Source organism: Pristis pectinata, chromosome 19 (genome assembly GCF_009764475.1).
Source record: "Pristis pectinata isolate sPriPec2 chromosome 19, sPriPec2.1.pri, whole genome shotgun sequence".
NCBI lineage: Eukaryota > Metazoa > Chordata > Chondrichthyes > Rhinopristiformes > Pristidae > Pristis > Pristis pectinata.
In genome coordinates, this window is record NC_067423.1 from 4892404 (window position 1) to 4911862 (window position 19459).

The 19459-nt window shown below is 44.6% G+C and overlaps 1 protein-coding gene across 2 annotated transcripts in view; it reads right to left on the reverse strand.

Annotated features, from left to right (window-relative positions):
- Positions 1-18783, reverse strand: part of cdc123 (cell division cycle 123 homolog (S. cerevisiae)) — a 34393-nt gene extending 15610 nt beyond the window's left edge. The window contains exons 1-9 of one of the 2 annotated variants that reach the window (XR_007957800.1): positions 18653-18762; positions 12745-12816; positions 10274-10334; positions 10110-10142; positions 9526-9621; positions 5231-5337; positions 3496-3544; positions 239-314; positions 24-146 (exon numbers count right to left, since the gene is read on the reverse strand). Coding sequence is in view for 1 of the 2 variants with exons in the window: in XM_052033512.1 (XP_051889472.1) it covers positions 24-146; positions 239-314; positions 3496-3544; positions 5231-5337; positions 9526-9621; positions 10110-10142; positions 10274-10334; positions 12745-12816; positions 18653-18726 (691 nt within the window). In the remaining variant the exon portion in view is untranslated. Of the gene's footprint in view, positions 1-23; positions 147-238; positions 315-3495; positions 3545-5230; positions 5338-9525; positions 9622-10109; positions 10143-10273; positions 10335-12744; positions 12817-18652 lie in introns of both variants that reach the window. The other variant, XM_052033512.1, reaches the window with a different exon arrangement.
- Between the last annotated feature and the right edge of the window lie 676 nt (positions 18784-19459).

The following is a 19459-nucleotide window of genomic DNA, read 5'->3' on the forward strand; positions in this document are numbered from 1 at the left end:
AGGGTTAGGTACAAGATACTTACAGTCCTCATCTGGAAACTTGTATTGTACTTTATCTTTAAAGAAATCAATAATGGAACTAAGAATATTGGCTTCTTGGCTGCATACATGGTCGTAATATTGTGTATGATCTCTCTGTGCGATCCCTGCAAGAAACAATGGTCAGAAGATTTAAGTCAGTGTCTTGGTATTTGGATATTTTTGCTTTAAACATGAGAAATAATTTTCAGAATAGTACCTATTAGTTTATTTTCTTTGACAAAACATCTGAACTCCCCTCCAGGAATCAACTCACACCATTTCCTAAGAACAAGCTAAAGAGAAAGCTTGATTTTAGTGTCAATGTGGTAAATGTTAATGAATGACATGTCAGGGACACGCCACTTAAACAAGCACGTGACAGGTAATGTTGAAGGTTCGTGACAAAACAGGTATCAGAAACATTTGACCTTGCATAAAGACGACACAAGAATACTCAATGATGCATTAAACAAACCCAATAACCAATTTATGACATCCTTTAATTCAAAAAGCAAACTTATTCTGAGACTGTGTCTTAGAAGGTCAGGAGGCCCAATTCCAATTAGTACCTCGATCAATAAAGTCTGGCAAATTTCATTACATCCCACTTAGGTTTGCTGCCCTGCATAAATGCTTCAATTCACGGGGAATTTTAATGGATCACTTTTAATCAAAGTCTCAAGTTGGGTGTAAAGTTGAAGTTGTAATTTCTTACAAGTAAATTGATTGGCAGCTTCCTTGACTATTAAAAGCATATACAGGATTGTATGCCCATGGTGAAGAGGAGTCTGATGATACTAGGCAATTAGAAACAGTTAAATGACAGAAAGCATCACAGATATAACCTATAATCCCTACAAATGCGTCACACGTCCATCCCGCATCAGGATGATTTAAGGGCCCTCCGCTTCTTCACCGAGGCCCAACCAGTTCCCCTCCATCAACACTCATTCGGCCGGCTGAACTCGTTCTCACATTGAATAACACACACAAAATGCTGGAGGAGTTCCTCCGGAATTTTGTGTGGGTTGCACCAGACTTTCAGCATCTGCAGTCTCTCGTGTTTCACATTGAATAACCTCTCCTTCAACTCCACTCACTTTCTCAGATCAAAAAGTGTAGCTAAGCTTGTTTTTTTTGTGGGATGTGTGGAACAGTCTTTGTTTCATTCTGTCCGGGCCAGCTCTTTTCCTGCTACATCGAGGACTGCATTCAGGTTTCATCAGTACTCATGCAGAACTCAACAGTTTCATTACTTTTGCTGCCAATGTCCACCCTGCCCTCACCACACGGTCAATCTCTTCCCTTCCTTCTCTGGATCTCTCCATCTCCTTCTCAGGAGATGGACTAGCTACTAACATCCACCACAAGCCTGCTGACTCCCACAGCCATCTCGGCTACTCTGCATTCTATCCTTCCATCTCTATTCCATTCTCCCAGTTCCTCTGCAGAGGTGCCTCCGAAATGTCTTCCTTCTTCCGGAACACTGGCTTCCCGCCTACCATTGTTAACAAAGCCCTTGACCACACCTCATCTATTTCCCGTGCCTCTGCTCTCACCCCTTCTCCGCCGGGACAGATCATGGATAGAGATCCCATGGTCTGCACCTCTACCTCTCCAGACTTCACATTCAACAGATCATTCTCCGCAATTTCAACCATCTTCAGAGAAGATCCACCACCAGACACATCTTCCCCTCTCCTCCCCTTACAGCACTTCAACATTCCCTTCACGATTCCCTGGTCCACTCTTCCATTCCCACTAACCACCTCCCCCACTTCTTACAGGACTTTCCCCTGCAACCGCAGGTGATGTAACACCCACCCTACCACCTCTTCCCTTCCCACTACCCAGTGGCCCAAACAGTCCCTCCAGGTGAAGCAGTGATTCACTTGCACTTCTTCCAATCTAGTGTACTGCGATTCTGTGCTCACAGTGTGGTCTCCTCTACACTGGAAAAAAACAAGCACAGATCGGGTGACCGATTTGCAGAGTGTCCCGTTCAGTCTGCCCAGGTAACCCCGAGCTTCCCATGTCTGCCACTTTACAGTAGGTCTCCATCCCACTCTGACCTATCACTCTGTGGCCTCCTGTACTGTAACACAAACTTGAGGAACAGAATCTCATCTTCCGTCTGGGCACGTTGCAGCCTTCTGACCTCAATACTGAACTCTGCCACATCAGGTAACTTGATTTCTCGGTCTGTATCAGTCGTCCATCTGTGATGTTGGCTCGGCTTATCTATTTTTTCTTCTTCTCTGAAAGTGGAGGAATATCCATCCTGACCTGCCAGACACGTCCTCCTGCTCTGCATTTCACAACTCCTACACTCTTCTGTCAACATTCTCGCTCTCTAACTTATTCACTTATTGACCAGATACCTCTGTTTGCAGCTTATACTCATGGTCACCCCAGTTTAACCCGATCAGACACATTTCCCATCCCCCATTCTGCAGTTTACAAGCTTCTTTTCTCTCCCTTCAAATTCTGAAAGGGTCTGCAACCAGAAACGTTAACTATCCCTACAGATGCAGCCTGACCTGCTGAATATTTCCAGCATTTTTTAAAATTTTAGATTTCTAGCACCTGCAGTTTTTGGTTTTACTTTCACCCTTTTGCATTAATACCATTTCTTCCTCCCCGCATTCCCATCAACTCCCCCCGGATTCTACCCCTCACCTACACATTAGGGACAATTTACAACGGCCAAATAATCTATCAACCCACACGTCTGAAAATTGGAGCGCCCAGAGGAAACCCACACAGTCACAGGATTTCGTCAGTGATGAAGGAATGGTACCAGTGTAAGTGTGAATAACACTTCACCACAAACCTTCTGAGAGGGGTTTGAATTGGAACATTTTGCTGTAAAGAACATTTGGATCCCAGATGGCAGCCTATGAGAACAGGGCAAGTAACTATCCCCTTAACAGATCAAACTGAGGCACAGAGACTGAACCAGGAAATACCAAGTTAAAAATATTTAAGTCAATACCAAATCATGTGCAGAAAGTGAAAGAAAGAAAGTTGGCATTGAGAGAGTTTATGAAGTCCATAAAGTTTAAAATCTAGAAAGTTAACTTTTAGTGCCATAGAGTTTTTTTTGGCAGTAGTTAACTAGAGTGGGTATGACCTGATTTAGCTTTGTCTGCAGCCTATAGAAATGGCTATTCAATGCACTGTGATGCATAATGCCAGTGAGAATAACTCCCAAGGACCAGGACCAGCCAGGCACCATCTTACTCAATTCACATCAGTGGGTGCTGTAAGTTATTCTCCAATTCATTAATAGTGGAAGCTGACAGCCTCACCACCAGCTTTAACCACGAAACACAAGATACCTTCAAATGGGTGAATCAAATGAACAATGTTGCAAAATGAAACACTCTCAAGAAATCTGCAATTTGGCGAGAAGACAGATCAGATCCATGAACCTGGCAACTCTAGGTGATCTGAAGCGACAAATTGACTTACCTGGGTGTCTATTTTGGGGTCTGGCGAATCATCAGTACAGTGAAGAAATCTGGGTGAAAAATCGAACATTAAATAGGTTTCATAACCATTTGGCTCATAAGAACAATCAAAGTGATAGGTTCTAAAAATTATCCTGTTTAACAAAATTTAAAAAGGAAATGGAGAAGGTCGTTATCTTCAATCTCCTATAATGTTATGTATGGTGTCTGAACTGCCCCACGCATGAGGTAATCCAAACAGTAACATGCACTAAATTTTGTTCAAAGTTGGCTAGGTCCAAAAATAGAATGTATTTCAGAGGGACTTTTTATTTCTTGGCAAAGTGGCAGGTATTTTATCCTCTAAATCAGCATTGTTGTGCAAATATCAATCAACTCAGTGAAGTAAAACAAAATGTCCCAAATTAAGTGTCAACAGCTTTCCTGAATAACCAAGTGTGGTGGAAATAACAGCAAGGTGTACACAACATCGATCATTGCTAATTTATCTGGGAAAATGCATAGTATATTCTCTCCGACCTACAACAGGACAGCTTTAAATGAAGAGAAAGCACTGATTTAGGATGCACAAATTACAAAGTGGCAGAAGACTGAAGATCCACTTGGAGATGGGGACTGTGTTGCAAGTGTCAATGCTGCCGTTGCGATGTTTTGTTCTCTGTCCTGGGACACAGGCATCAGGGCAACACGAGCATTGAATGCCCGTCTCTAACCATCCCCGAGAAGATGAGGCAACACTTGCTATTTGAACTGCTGCAGTCCAAGTGGCTAGTCCCGCAGTGATTTAGGTAGGCAGTTCCACAAACTTGACCCAGCTGCAATGAAGGAGCCAGGGTTTATTTTTATATACGTGTGGTATGTGCACTAGTAAGGATTTTTATTCGTCTATCCACAGGACGTGGACAAAACTGCCTGGGCCAGTATTTTCTTCGCCATCCAACTGCAGAGACTGGCCTGGTAGGCCATTTCACAGGGCTGTTATACTGTGGATCTGGAATCACAGAGCCCAGACATGGTAAGGAAGGCTGGTTTCTACTCCCGAAGAACATGAGTGAACCCACTGAGCATTTAAACACAATCTGGAATCTCGAAACTAACATTCCATTCCAAATTTTACTCGATTTTACAATTCTCCGGCAGTTGTGTTAGATATTAAATGCTTGACTGCCAATTAATAAGTGAGACCTCAGGATGGTTCATTTTCCGTGCTATTGAACCCAATGTGACGTTCCCAAGTGCCTGCTGCTAATGCCCTTAGAGGAAGCATTGTCCACGAGTTTGGGAGCTGTTGCACTGCATTTCATAGATAGGACATACCACAGCATTGGGAGTGGAGGGAAAGCAGACGTAGCTTTAGTCGCCCTGGATAACGTCGGGCTTTGAGTGACACTCATCTGGGTAAGTAGAGACTTTTCCCCATCACATTTCTGACTTGACGAAAGGAAGATTTTATGCCTTTGGCTACTGAAGCCAATACCAGCTCCATTTGCTGAACTTGGTTGACTGAAGCCCATCTACAAGTCACCGATTAAGGACTCAGCTGTAATGATCCTGCATTCTAATAGCCTGTTACTACCTATTATGGTTCAAGCCTGCGTATAAATGCCCGTTGCTTCGAGAAGTCAACACTTTTAAGAAAGGAAACAATGGAAAGGCAATGACTGGACAGCGTATTCAACTCGTACGATGAAACTAAACACTCTGAAGGTAGAAATGTTGAGGATTCCAGTACGTACGGCTGCGTCAAGTCATGCGTGACGAAGTCAGAACTTTTCAAGAGCAGGAAGATGTCACTTAGATTATTGCACTTGAGAGAGCCATTCATTGCAATCCACTGAGCATCCTAAAGTGGGAGAAAAGACAAAGAGATTAAGTGGGCACGGCCATTTGGTCAAATAGAATATATTAGTGGGCACTTCATCACCACCCCCCCCTCCTTTTTTTTTATATTAAGCGGGACAAGAACTTTGATGTTTCTCATTAAAAGTTAAGCAAAGTACAACTTTTTGAACTTCCCACTTATCCTGTATACTTGGTATATATAGGAGCAGGGAATAATGGTTGCACATTGGACAGAGAAATAAAAGTGTTATAATAGAAAATGAATATATCTTGGAATTTTGGACATCCATAGTACCGGCCTGGCCTTTTATGTTTATGTTGCTTTGCAAAGATGCCTTACATGGAGTCCTTTGCTGGATCAAACCCCAGAAAGTACTCCATTATAAATCAAATAATTGAGTTCCTGTAGTCAGGTGCTAAATACAATAAGCAAGCAACTTATACAAGACACAGTCTGATTCCTAACCTGCACTGACATCTCACCTCACCATTCAGCCTCTCAAACTTGTTCTGCTTTCTGAAAAGTCAAGGTTGTGTCATATTCCTTGCAGAGCAAGAAACCGTCATGTTCAGATACAAAATGACTTTATTTGTTCATTCATGCATTGTGGAAATCTTTTGCCTTTGACAGATCACTAAGGGTATCAGTGCTCTGCTGTCTTAGCCCTGACTCACACAACTGATTAACTCACGTTTGGATATGGGTGGGGATAACATCGGTTTCGGCACAGACTGGGATTTTTTTCTCGTAGCCCAACAATGCTAGCTGAGGCTTTGTGGACCACACTCTTGAATGTACGATGTTCGAACTCGAATACAAGTTTCATTCCAGAGATTAGCACACAAAATGGCTAACACGAGGGGTATAATTTTAAGGTGATTGGAGGATGGTATAAGGGGGACGTCAGAGGTAAGTTTTTCCACACAGAGAGTGGTGGGTGCGTGGAATGCACTGTCGGCAGAGGTTGTGGGGGCAGATACATTAGGGGCATTTAAGAGACTCTTAGATAGCCACATGAATGTTAGAGAAATGGGAGGGAAGGGTTAGATAGATATTAGAGCAGGATAAAATGTCAGCACAACATTGTGGGCTGAAGGGCCTATACTGTGCTGTAGTATTCTATGTTCTAAAATTCTGGGTTGCCAGTCCCAGTGCAGCACTAACACTCTGGTCTTTCATTAAACCAAGGCTCCACAGACCTCCCAACAAGATCTGTAGGCAAATAAAACTCTAACTACTATCCTGAAGAGCAGGGAAGTTCTCCTTTATGTGCTCGCCAGTATTTGTCCTTCAATTATCTTCACAGATAATGTGCTAATTATCTCATTGCTGCTTGTGGGACCTTGCTGAGCACGTTTACTGCTGCCTTTCCTAAATTGGCAGCACAGGATGCAGGAGAAATAGCAATCTGGCCAAACCATTAAGTGGGGTGCAGTGCAGTGAAGCAACTATTGACTGTGGGATGACATCCATCAGGAAGATCACTGAAGTGATGGGGTGAAGGAAGGGAACCACTGAGTGCTGAACTACATTCTCAGTTTCATTGAACTTGTTAAACAGGGAAAACATGTTCTGATAGGCAAACTTACAGCTGTGACTTATTATTTCACACAAGTCTGGCCATATATTTTCCCCAGTAATTTCTCCCTCAATGATAACAATAGAAAGATTGGAATAGAAAATAAAAATAGCTTTTAAAAGTGAAACGAGCTAGTGAGTGGAGGAATCGAGGGAAAGGTCAGATGACTGTGTGGCTGAAGGGACGGTGCAAGAGGATGGGCTTTAGGTTCCTGGACCATTGGGACGGTTTCTGAGGAAGGTGGGACCCGTACAAGAGGAACGGGTTGTACCTAAACCAGAATGGGTCCAATATCCTAGGTGGGAGGTTTGATAAATGCTGTTGGGGGAAGTTTAAATTGAGTCGGCAGGGGAATGGAGCTCAGAGTAGATGTTCAGATGGGGAGGTACAGTGATCTAGAGGAGAGAAAGTCAGCGTCCAGTAGGTGGGGGGGGATGGGGGGGAATGTACCCAAGGGGAATACAAAGTAAACTGCATCTATTTTCATGCATGAAATATAACTAGTAAGGTAGGTGAACTCAATTAACATGGGGAGTACAATATTGTTGCCATCACTGAGACGTGTTTGAAAGACATGGCAGGACTGGCAATTCTGTACTCCGGGATACGGAGTTTTCAGGCGAGACAAAGGGGGGGTGTAAGAGGAGGTGCATGGCACTGTTAGTCAAGGAATGACTTCAGTATTGAGGGAGGATATTCGAGAAGGCTCCTCAAACAAGGCCATGTGAGCAGAGATAAGGAGCAAGAATGGTGTCATCACTTTGCTGGGAGTGTATAACAGACCTCCCAACAAGAGATGGAGGAACAGATCTGTAGGCAAATAGCAGAGAGATGTGACAAAAATAGGGTTTAGTACTAGGGGATTTCAATTTCCTAAATAATAACTGGGAATGCCTAGTGTAAAAGATCCAGAGGGTGTGAAATTTTTAAGGTGCACCCAGGAGAGATTTTTGACACAGTATGTAGATAGACCAACAAGGGAAGGTGCATTACTAGACCTTATCTTGGGGAATGTAGCTGTAGGTGGAGGGAGTGGAGAGGGAAAGGAGGCTAATTTCATTAACATAAGGAGGATCTGAGTAAAGAAAGTAGACTGGGAGCATCTCCTTGCAGGCAAGTCTACAGCTGCACAGTGGGAAGTATTCAAAGGAGAAACAGTGAGAGTTCAGGGCCAACATGTTCCCGTAAGAGTAAAAAGCCAAGGGTAACTAGTACAGGGAACCTTGGATGTCGAGGGATATTCAGGGTTGGATAAGAAGGAGAAAGGAAGCATATGGCAGGTATAGGGAACTAAAGATGGGGCAGACACATCAATTGTATAGAACGAGTAGGGAGGTGCTTAAAAAGGAAATTAGGTAGGCAAAAAAGGGTCACGAAATATCACTTGCAGAGAGGATTAAGGCAAATCCAAAGGTGCTCTATAATTATGTTAAAGATAAAAAGAAAGGAAAGAGTAGGGCCCATTAGGGACAACAGGGGCATTCTGTACATGGAGCCAGAAGGTATAGGCAAAGGCCTAATGAAACACTTGCATCGGGATTCACAAAGGGAACGGAATTTGTAGTTGTAGAACAGCGAAAGGGAAGATGAAATTCTAGTGCAAGTCGCCACAAATAAAAAGGTGGTGGTCATTGCCTTAATGGGCTTAAAGGTGCATAAATCTCCAGGACCAGGTGAGATTCATCCTGGAACACTATAGGAGACAAGGGAAGAGATTGCTGCAGCTCTGGGTAAGAGTGGATCCAAGGGGAGCATTTTTAACCAAGATAGTGATGAGTACCTGGAATGAACTGCCAGAGAGATTGGTTGAAGCAGTCACTGGCAGCATTTAAGAACTATCTAGAAGAGCACTGAATCACTTCGGCATAGATGGCTATGGGCCAAATGATGGAAGATGGGTGTCCACTGGTTGGCATAGATGTGATGGGCTGAATGGTCTGTTTCTACACTGTATGATTATGACACCACAAGATAATAAGACAGGGGCGCTTTGGGTGAGAATTCCACAAACAGGTTCCTATGCCAATGGATCCTAAAGTTTTTAACTTTATTTTTGCCATGTCAAAGATTTATTCCCACCACCCCCGCAACCCCCCCCCCCACTCATTTTTGCTTTTCACTAATAGATCAGAGCAAATTCATTGCGTCAGTTCACTGTGATTATCCCTGCACTGGTACTATGGTTACCTCGACTATAAATTCCCTCTACTTTTCCATGTCCTCGTGCGTTTAATCTAAATCTTTATTTAAGCACTGGGAACAATTTGGCGTTGGTAGCCACTTGGAACTAACCTTTTCCAAAATTCTAGTTGTCATTTGAGCAAAGAAAAATCTCCTCACGTCTTACACTCAGCAGTGCTTACATGAAACACAAGATTGGTTTATGAGCAAACAGTGAAATAGCAGCACAGAATTACTTTACTACTAATTAAGTTTATCACTATTTGAACCAATTCTCTCTAATACAACGTCAGCTTATCTTAACGACAAACATAGACCCAAAACAGATACAAAATGGCACATTATTCATTAAAAGATTTCCCCAAGAGAGACTGAACTGCAGAAAACCCAACTGTAAAAGAAAGGAAAGTCTTCCCCAATTCTCTTACCCTTGGAGAGCTCCAATTTAGCTTTGGAAAAACGCTGCCTCCAAGAGAATTTATAGCTTCCTGTACTTGTGCTGCAAAATCTGGGAATTCTGGAGCCTACAAATCGGAAAAAAAAAGCAGAAGGTTTAAACGTAAGTGTTAACAAAACATAATGGTGCTTACCCAAAAACTCACCAGCTGCTCCACTGAGATAAACTTACAGCTCTGAAATTAATCACTTTCAAAGTGCTGCAAGTTCCCTTAATTCTATATCTTGATAAATAAAGTTAATACTGTAATAAAGACATTTATATTCAACTTTATACTAAAATTAAAGAGTAAAACAAAGATAATTAAAACTAACATTTATACAAAGCAGACCTTGATCATTGGTTAACAAAATTAACCAAATTACTAATTTGGAAATGGGACTAACTCGGCATGGATGAGTTGGGCCGAAGGGCTCATTTCTATGCTGACTAAATTAAGTACAGCAAAGAAGCTACAATCTTTTTACCCAAGTAGTTTTCTTTGTCCTAAAAATACTTAAAAATACTAAGTGATATTCACCCAAGATACTAATAACGAAGATGACAGTGACTTACTGTGAGAGTAATCACGTTCTCATCATCTGACCACTGCATGAGAGAAACAAAAAGCTAGTTAGTAAACAGATTCATAAAATAAATCAATGCTTCAGAACATTCAAGGTAAATATGCAGCATCGATAAGGGAGGGATCAAAGTTTAATTGAGGCAATAACAGAGACCTGCACATCCTGTTCCTCATCACTGTCTTCATTTGTACGTGAACAACTTGGGACTTCATTTCTGTAACAATTGAAAACAAATTTCTTATGAAGCCAAAGATCAGGAATGTAGGATATTGCAAATTAAAATAAAAAGGAACGCTCAAGAATAAAACTAGCAAATAAAGATATTAGGAAAAAAAATGGGGAAGTTAATTTTGGTAACTGTCAAAACACAAACCTTTCATGAAACCATTGATTGGAGGCCAAATGCATTTACCAGGCACATTCTGTAGAGGGAAGACTGTATTGTGTTGTACATTTAATTATAAATATTGATTGATGAATAGCACATTTCAGAATTCTACACATAAAAGTGAATATTTAACTTTTTGGCAAATACAATTTACTGAAATAAACCTATCCTGCACAAGGAAGATAACACAAATTTCCAGGCTGTCTAGATTGGGACAATAGGCCAATTAAATTGTTGAGTAAATATCATCTGTGTCAAGAGCCTAATTACTTTCTTTCTTTTGAAATGGACTAAGTGAAATCTCCCTCTACAGATGCTGCCTGACCTGCTGAGTTCCTCCAGCACTTTGTGTGTTGCTCCAGATTCCAGCATCTGCAGACTCTTGCATCTCCTAAGTGAAATCTAATGCAGAAATGGAAATCCTGTTTTAATTGTGGAGATGATGGTGAGCATCTTCTGAGGCGCATCAGGCAATGACAGCCTGTTTAAGAAATATGGATGGCTGTTTATTTGATCTTAAGAGGCAACAAGCTAATTCTACGCCCTTTTCACCTTTCAAGAACTGCCTGTTACAATCACGGCAAAGGACTAACTTCATGTCCTTTCATTACATTTGACCGAATGCATGGCTGGACAGTGGTCAAGTTAATGACCATTGATCATGGGACAGGAGTTTGATTCCCATCATACAGGGAGGGAATTCAAATTCAGGTCATACAAGGAAGGACTAAATGAAGCTGGAATCAGAAATATCAATCATGTAATTATCAACCGTAGTAAAAATCCTTAATGGCCTTCAGCGAAGGAAATAATGTAACTTTCACCCACTCTGGGCCGGATGAGACTCCAGGGCCACTGATGTGGTTGACTCTCCACTACCTCCTCAGTCCGGGGCAATTAGGAATGGGCAATAAATGCTGGCACTGCCAAAGGTACCCACATCCAGTGAATGAACAAATCTACAAGTCTCTGGGGGTTTAAGGACTTCACCCTCGAAAATCGCATTTCTAGTAAAACCGAGCTTTAATTTTTTAAAAAAATCTGAAACATTGAAACTGATGGAAATGTTCAGCAGATCAAGCTGCAACTGTGGAGCGAACAAGAGTATTTCCAGCATTTTTGGTTTTTGTTTCTGTCACAATTATTTCCAGATTTAAAGCTAATCTTGCCATACAGTAAATCAAAACACCAACTTTCAGTAATCCGATAGGTATTTGCATATCATTGCAAACCAGTTGGTGCACAGGTATAGTGGTTAGAAATATTTCTGCATTGCCTTCCTACTTGAATCAAAACTTTTCCATTTCGAGGAGGGGATGACATGACAAACAAACAAAATCAGTGCTGGACAATCCCTTCCACAGAATAAACCGTCCTAATGTTTCCCTCCCCCAGTCCTCAGAACAAAGAAATAAAAACAAAAAATGGTGGAAATGCTCAGCACATCTGCTGTGGAGAGAGGGGCAGAATTCATAGTTCGGGTAAACGATCTCAAACATTAAATCTGTTTCGTTCTCCACAGACGCTGAGTATTTTCAGCGTCGCGTTTTTATTTCAGATTTCCAGCATCTGTGGTATTTTGTTATTCACAAACCAAGGATCACTGGGTTTCTGTTTTATTCACTGTGACATTTCCATTCCCAACTCTCAACTACCCCGACTCACTGAGAAATCCTGCAACATCCAAAAGCAATAACACACACATGCACACACAAAATTCTTCCTGTTACTAGAGTTAAAAACTGGCTAGAACAAACTTTCTTCTGGTGGAACCTACACTGAAAACTTCATTCAGTTCAACATGGGGGAGAAAAGAAGTTTGCCTGTTTGCAAGACTGCAATCATCTTCTTATTTACTGAGCTTAGTCTACAGTATCATGGCATTATTCCAATTAATTAAGCAGCAAATTCTACTACTCGAGAATAACGTGATGTGGATTGAATCAGAATCTGATTTATCATCACTGACTGAGATGACATGAAACTTGTTGTTTTGTGGCAGCAGTACAGTGAAAAGACATAAAATTACTATAAATTACAAAAACAAATAGTGCCAAAAAAAGGAACAACGAGGTAGTGTTCATGGACCATTCAGAAATCTGATGGCAGAGAGGAAGAAGCTGTTTCTGAATCATTGAGGTGGTTTGCTAACATCAAGTAATTCTTTGTGGACAAACAGTGATCAAGGCCACATTTAAGAATTGCTTGTTCTGCACACACAGTGTTTGATCCTCACCTTCCAGAAACTACCAGAGTCCCATCGTCCAATAAGTAATCGATAACATTTTGCGGGAGTGGAAGAACGATGCTGCAAGATGAGAAAAACTACGTAAACAAAACGTTTGCAAGGATCTTTCAGTGAAGCATCACAAGGGTTTCAGATCTGAAGTAACCTCACACAGGCAAGCATTGAAAATAATTCTGCAAATGCTCAGCAGGTCAGACAGCATTTGCACTCAATGTCATCAAATTTTAATCGTTCCATCACTGGTGACTAATTTCATCCCCAACCTTCCTGCCTCTCAAACACTCTTCCTTTGTTTAAATCAACCCTTAAAATTCAGTCCAGATTGAGGGTCTCAACCTTGAAACGTTGATCATCCATTTCCCTCTACAGATGCTGTCTGACCTGCCTAGTTCCTCCAGCAGTTTGATTTTTTGCTCCAGATTCCAGCATCTGAAGTTTCTTCTGTCTTCTTAAAATTCACCCTTGAGCCAATTTTGTGTCACAAGCCCTAATAAGTTTGGTATCAAGATTATTGATGGCACTCTCATCGAAGACTTTAGGAATGTTATAACAGTCTGCATTTCACATCAATGATTTTTTTCCCTACTGAAGCAGCAATGAGCTGCTGATTATTTGTTTCTAAACAAGATTACACAACCTCAAAACAGGATCACTCTAAAGGAAACTGCAGTTGCCTAATAATAAAAACATTTTAAACAGTCCCAATTAGCCCTTTGAAGCATTGCTAGTTCACAAAAATAGCACTGCCACGTTAATGGATTGCAACCTAGCTCCACACTCAGTGAAGTGGCTTGAACACTTCATTAAGTTTTGCAGCCTGATTAGATTCCAGCTGGTGCATAGACTACAGAATCAATTTACAAGAAAGCTCAACCCAACTGGAAAATTATTTTGCAATGCTTCAGTTGGAAATGGGACACAGTTCGCAATATCTGGAGAATTATGGAACGTGGCGAGCTATTGCTTTCTATTTGTCCAGTCACCAGTGTACACAACAATAATTCAGACAGCATAAATTATACTGGGTTATAAATGCATGGGATTGATAAAACATTCAGTAACTCCTCCAGCCCTAGAACTGCAAGATCTGCGCTCCTCCAATTCTGACCTTTGCTTATCCCTGATTTTAATAGAACCATAGAACAGTACAGCACAATACAGGCCCTTCGGCCCACAATGTTGTGCCGACCTTTAAACCTCGCCTGAGACTATCTAACCCCTTCCTCCCACATATCCCTCTATTTTAAATTCCTTCATATGCTTATCGAACAATCTCTTGAATTTGACCAATGTACCTGCCTCCACCACCACCCCAGGCAACGCATTCCATGCCCCAACCACTCTCTGGGTAAAAAACCTTTCTCTGATATCTCCCTTGAACTTCCCACCCATGACTTTAAAGCCATGCCCTCTTGTATTGAGCATTGGTGCCCTGGGAAAGAGACGCTGGCTGTCTACTCTATCTATTCCCCTTAATATCTTGTATACCTCTATCATGTCTCCCCTCGTCCTCCTTCTCTCTAAAGAGTAAAGCCCTAGCTCCCTTAGTCTCTCCTCATAATGCATACTCTCCAAACCAGGCAGCATCCTGGTAAATCTCCTCTGCACCCTTTCCAATGCTTCCACATCCTTCCTATAATGAGGCGACCAGAACTGGACACAGTGCTCTAAGTCTAACCAGAGTTTTGTAGAGCTGCATCGTTACCTCGTGTAATCATTCCACATTGGTGACTAATTTCATCCCTAACCTTCCTGTATCTCAAACCCTCTTCTTTTGTTTAACTCAACCCTTAACATTCAGTCCAGATGATGGGTCTTGACCCGAAACATTGACTGTCCATTTCCCTCCATAGATACTGCCTGAACCGCTGAGCTCCTCCAGCAGTTTCTGTCTTGGATTCCGGCATCTGCAGTCTCTTGAGTCTCCTTAAAAAACTCACGCTTGGGCCAAGTTTGTGTCATAAGCCTTAATAAGCTTGATTGAAAAATATATTTGATAACACTTTCATTAGGCACTTTATGATGTTTTACCACATTGACGCCACTTTACAAGGCTGAGATGCTGCCAACAAATTGGCAATGCAAAAATTGGCAGGCACGGTATTGTAGTGGTTAGCGTAATGCTTTACAGCGCCAGCAACCCGGGTTCAATTCCGGCCGCTGTCTGTAAGGAGTTTGTACGTTCTCCCTGTGTCTGCATGGGTTTCCTCCGGGTGCTCGGGTTTCCTCCCACATTCCAAAGATGTACGGGTTAGGAAGTTGTGGGCATGCTACGTTGGCGCCAGAAGCGTGGTGACACTTGCGGGCTGCCCCCAGAACACTCTACACAAAAGATGCTTCTCGCTGTGTGTTTCGATGTACATGTAACTAATAAAGAAATCTTATCTCATCTTATTGATGGTTGAAAAAATTGTTAGATGAGCATATGGAGGAATTTAAAATAGGGGGATATGTGGGAGGAAGGGGTTAGATAGTATTAGGCGAGGTTTAAATGTCAGCACAACATGTTGGGCTGAAGGGCCCGTATTGTGCTGTATTGTTCTATGGAGGAGACAAAGCAGAAACCTCGAAGAATCTTTTTTGAAGTAATTTATTGGTTAAGTGCAGTTGATGGTAAATTATTTTGTCGCTAGTTGGTGAAAGAAAATGACCTAGTTTTAACATAATCCACAGCCTCTTAAATAACTTTACAGATTTTCTTTCTTGCTGCTGCTTATATACTATGTACCTGTGATGTTTCATTGTACCTGTGCATACATGTACTTGCGCACACGACAAGAAACTCAACTTGGACTACTATCACCACAATACAATTCTCTTCCTGACTTCACAAAGATGGTTACTTAGAATCATCAAAACTGCAGATTTTAAGGAATTTGTTCAGGAGGAAAGCTAGGTAGAGTATTAGAGAGGGAATTCCAGAGCTCACAGTTAAGATAGCAGACATCACCACCAGTAAATGACCAAAGGAATTTTGAAACATTCAAAACAGCTTAACTATTGAATATTGGTATCAAATAAAATTTGAGTTTGATATCCTCAGCTCTCCACAACAATCAGTTGAAACTCAAGTTTCTTTATTTACCAGTGTACCCAAGCATATGCAAGGAGTTTCAGGGTGACTTAGAAATCACAAGTCATATCATGATTATTATACTGTAAGCATAATTACATAGAATATTGAACAGTACAACAAAAGAACAGTCCTTTCAACCCACGGGGAAAACTTTAGACTACATGAAGATATTTTAGATCTGGCCAGTTGGGCTGAAAAATGGCAAATGGAATTTAATTAAAGTGTGAAGTAATGTGTTTGAGGAGGTGTAGAAAACAAGGGAACATACATCAAATGGGAGGACATTGAGTGGTGTGGAGGAACAAAGTGACCATTGACTGTCCTGCCACCTTCATGCCCAAGGTTGTTTTGAGTGGCAGCACTGTCAATAATGTTGTTAAAAAGGCACGTGGGATGTTATCCCTTATATCTGAAGCATAGAACGTAACAGTAGGGAGGTTACGCAAGAACATTACTACAAGTCTAGTTAGGACGTGCAAGTTCAGCTAGCAGTCAGAAAGACAATCAATATATTGGCCTTTAACTACAAGAGATCTTCTGCTGTAACATAGAGCTCACGTGGGCATGTCTGGCCTCACGACCCAAGGAAAGATATACTTGCAATAGAGGGAGTGCAGCAAACTTCACCAGGTTTGATTCCAATGAGGAAACACAGCAGCCAATTTGCAGATAGCAACCTTCCACAAACAACAGTACAGTAATGATCCTAATCAGTTGACTGAAGAATAAACATTGACTAAGAAATTGAGAACAACTCCCTTGCCACAAGACCTGTTATGCCTAGCTGAATCTACCGACAGGCCTGCAGTTTAATGGCTCATCCAAAATAGAATGTGAGTGGGGCAGTTATACAACACTAACATTAGTCCACAGCCTGAGGACTGTGTACACTTCTGGGCACTACATTACAGGAAAGACGTGACTGCACTGCAGAGGGGATTTATGAGGTGTAGTTCTGAGGGAGCGCCACACAGCGGGAGGGAGGGAGAGGGAGCGCCACACAGCGGGAGGGAGGGAGAGGGAGCGCCACACAGCGGGAGGGGGGGGGGGAGGAAGAGAGAGAGCGAGAGAGAGCGAGAGAGAGAGAGAGCGAGAGAGAGAGAGAGCGAGAGAGAGAGAGCGAGAGAGAGAGAGCGAGAGAGAGAGAGCGAGAGAGAGAGAGCGAGAGAGAGAGAGCGAGAGAGAGAGAGCGAGAGAGAGAGAGCGAGAGAGAGAGAGCGAGAGAGAGAGAGCGAGAGAGAGAGAGCGAGAGCGAGCCATTTTGCCAGGTCTGAAAAACTGCAGCTACGAGGGAAAGATCAGATATTCTGAAGACATTTCCTTTGGAACAGGAGAGGCTGAGGGATGACTTAACTGAGGCTTTTAATTAAAAAGGTGGACCAAGATCCTAACATATACTTCCCTTAGCAGGTTGATCAAAAACCACGGGGGCATTGACTTAAAGTAATCATAGAATATAGAACAGGAACAGGCCTTTCAGCCCATGAAGCCTGTGCCGACCATGATGCCAATATAAACTGCACATCTGCCTGCACATGGTCTATGTCCCTTAACTCTCTGCCTGTTCATGTGTCCAAGTGCCTCTTAAACATTGCTATCGCATCTGCTTCCATCACCCAAGTGTTCCAGGCGTCTATCACTCTCTGTGTAAAAAAAAAACCTTGCCATGTAGATCTCCTCTAAGCTCTCCTCCTCTCACCTTAAACCTATACCCACTAGTATTTGACATTTCCTCCCTGGCATAAAGATTCCGACCGCTGATTATTTTATGAATTTCTATCAGGTCGCCCCTCAACCTCCAATGCTCCAGAGAAAACAATCCAAGTTTGCCCAACTTCTCCCTATAGATAAACTCTAATTCAAGCAAAATCCTGGTGAACCTCTTCTGCACCCTTTCCAAAACTTCCACATCCTTCATGTAATGGGACAACCAGAACAGCACACAACACCCCAAATGTGGCTTAACCAAACTCTTATACAGCTTGAGCTGCAACGTAGCCTCCCGACTTTTATATTCAGCACTCCAAACACCTTCTTTACAACCCTACCTACTTGCGTTGCCACTTTCAGGAGCTATGGGCTTGCACCCCAAGTCCCCTTTGTACATCAGTGCATCCAAGGGTCCTGCCGTTCACTAATCAGCAGAAGGATCAGAAAGGAGTCAAGGAAACGTTACCGCCCGTGGGGTAAAGGGAGCCCGGACCTGCTTCTCTGCATCGCATTCGAACAGCACTTGGAAATGTGCTTACAGATCTCCCTCAGCACCGTTCCCTCCCCTAGTGAGTGGCGCTCCCTCGCCACCCCTCCCGCGCTGCGGCGCTCCCTCAGCACCGCCCGTGCGGCGCTCCCTCGGCCCCGGTGCTCCCTCAGCACGGCCCGTACGGCGCTCCCTCGGCCCCGGTGCTCCCTCAGCACGGCCCGTGCGGCGCTCCCTCGGTCCCGGCGCTCCCTCAGCACCGCCCGTGCGGCGCTCCCTCGGCCCCGGTGCTCCCTCAGCACGGCCCGTGCGGCGCTCCCTCGGTCCCGGCGCTCCCTCAGCACGGCCCGTGCGGCGCTCCCTCGGTCCCGGCGCTCCCTCGGCCCCGGCGCTCCCTCAGCACCGCCCCTCCCGCGCTGCGGCGCTCCCTCAGTCCCAGCCGTGCGGCGCTCCCTCGGTCCCGGCGCTCCCTCGGCCCCGGCGCTCCCTCAGCACCGCCCCTCCCGCGCTGCGGCGCTCCCTCAGTCCCAGCCGTGCGGCGCTCCCTCGCCCCCGGCGCTCCCTCAGTCCCGGCCATGCGGCGCTCCCTCGCCCCCGGCGCTCCCTCAGTCCCGGCCGCCCACCTGCGGATGGTGTGCTGCCTGAAGAGCGGGTACCAGACGGAGAGCTGGCAGCGGACAACCTGCTCCTTCTTCATCGCCGCCGCCACCCGTGTCCGTCCCCACAAACCGTCCCCCGCCCTCCCCCGTGTCCGTCCCCAAAAACGGTCCCCCGTTCCCCCCCGTGTCCGTCCCCACAAACCGTCCCCCGCCCCCCCGTGTCCGTCCCCAAAAACGGTCCCCCGTTCCCCCCCGTGTCCGTCCCCACAAACCGTCCCCCGCCCCCCCGTGTCCGTCCCCACAAACCGTCCCCCGCCCCCCCGTGTCCGTCCCCACAAACCGTCCCCCGCCCCCCCGTGTCCGTCCCCAAAAACGGTCCCCCGTTCCCCCCCGTGTCCGTCCCCACAAACCGTCCCCCGCCCCCCGTGTCCGTCCCCACAAACCGTCCCCCCCCCCCCCCGTGTCCGTCCCCACAAACCGTCCCCCGCCCCCCCGGGTCCGTCCCCACAAACCGTCCCCCGCCCCCCGTGTCCGTCCCCACAAACCGTCCCCCGCGCCCCACGTGTCCGTCCCCAAAAACGGTCCCCCGTTCCCCCCCGTGTCCGTCCCCCCAAACCGTCCCCCGTCCCCCCCGTGTCCGTCCCCCCAAACCGTCCCCCGTCCCCCCCGTGTCCGTCCCCACAAACCGTCCCCCGTCCCCCCCGTGTCCGTCCCCACAAACCGTCCCCCGCCCTCCCCCGTGTCCGTCCCCACAAACCGTCCCCCGCCCCCCGTGTCCGTCCCCACAAACCGTCCCCCGTCCCCCCGTGTCCGTCCCCACAAACCGTCCCC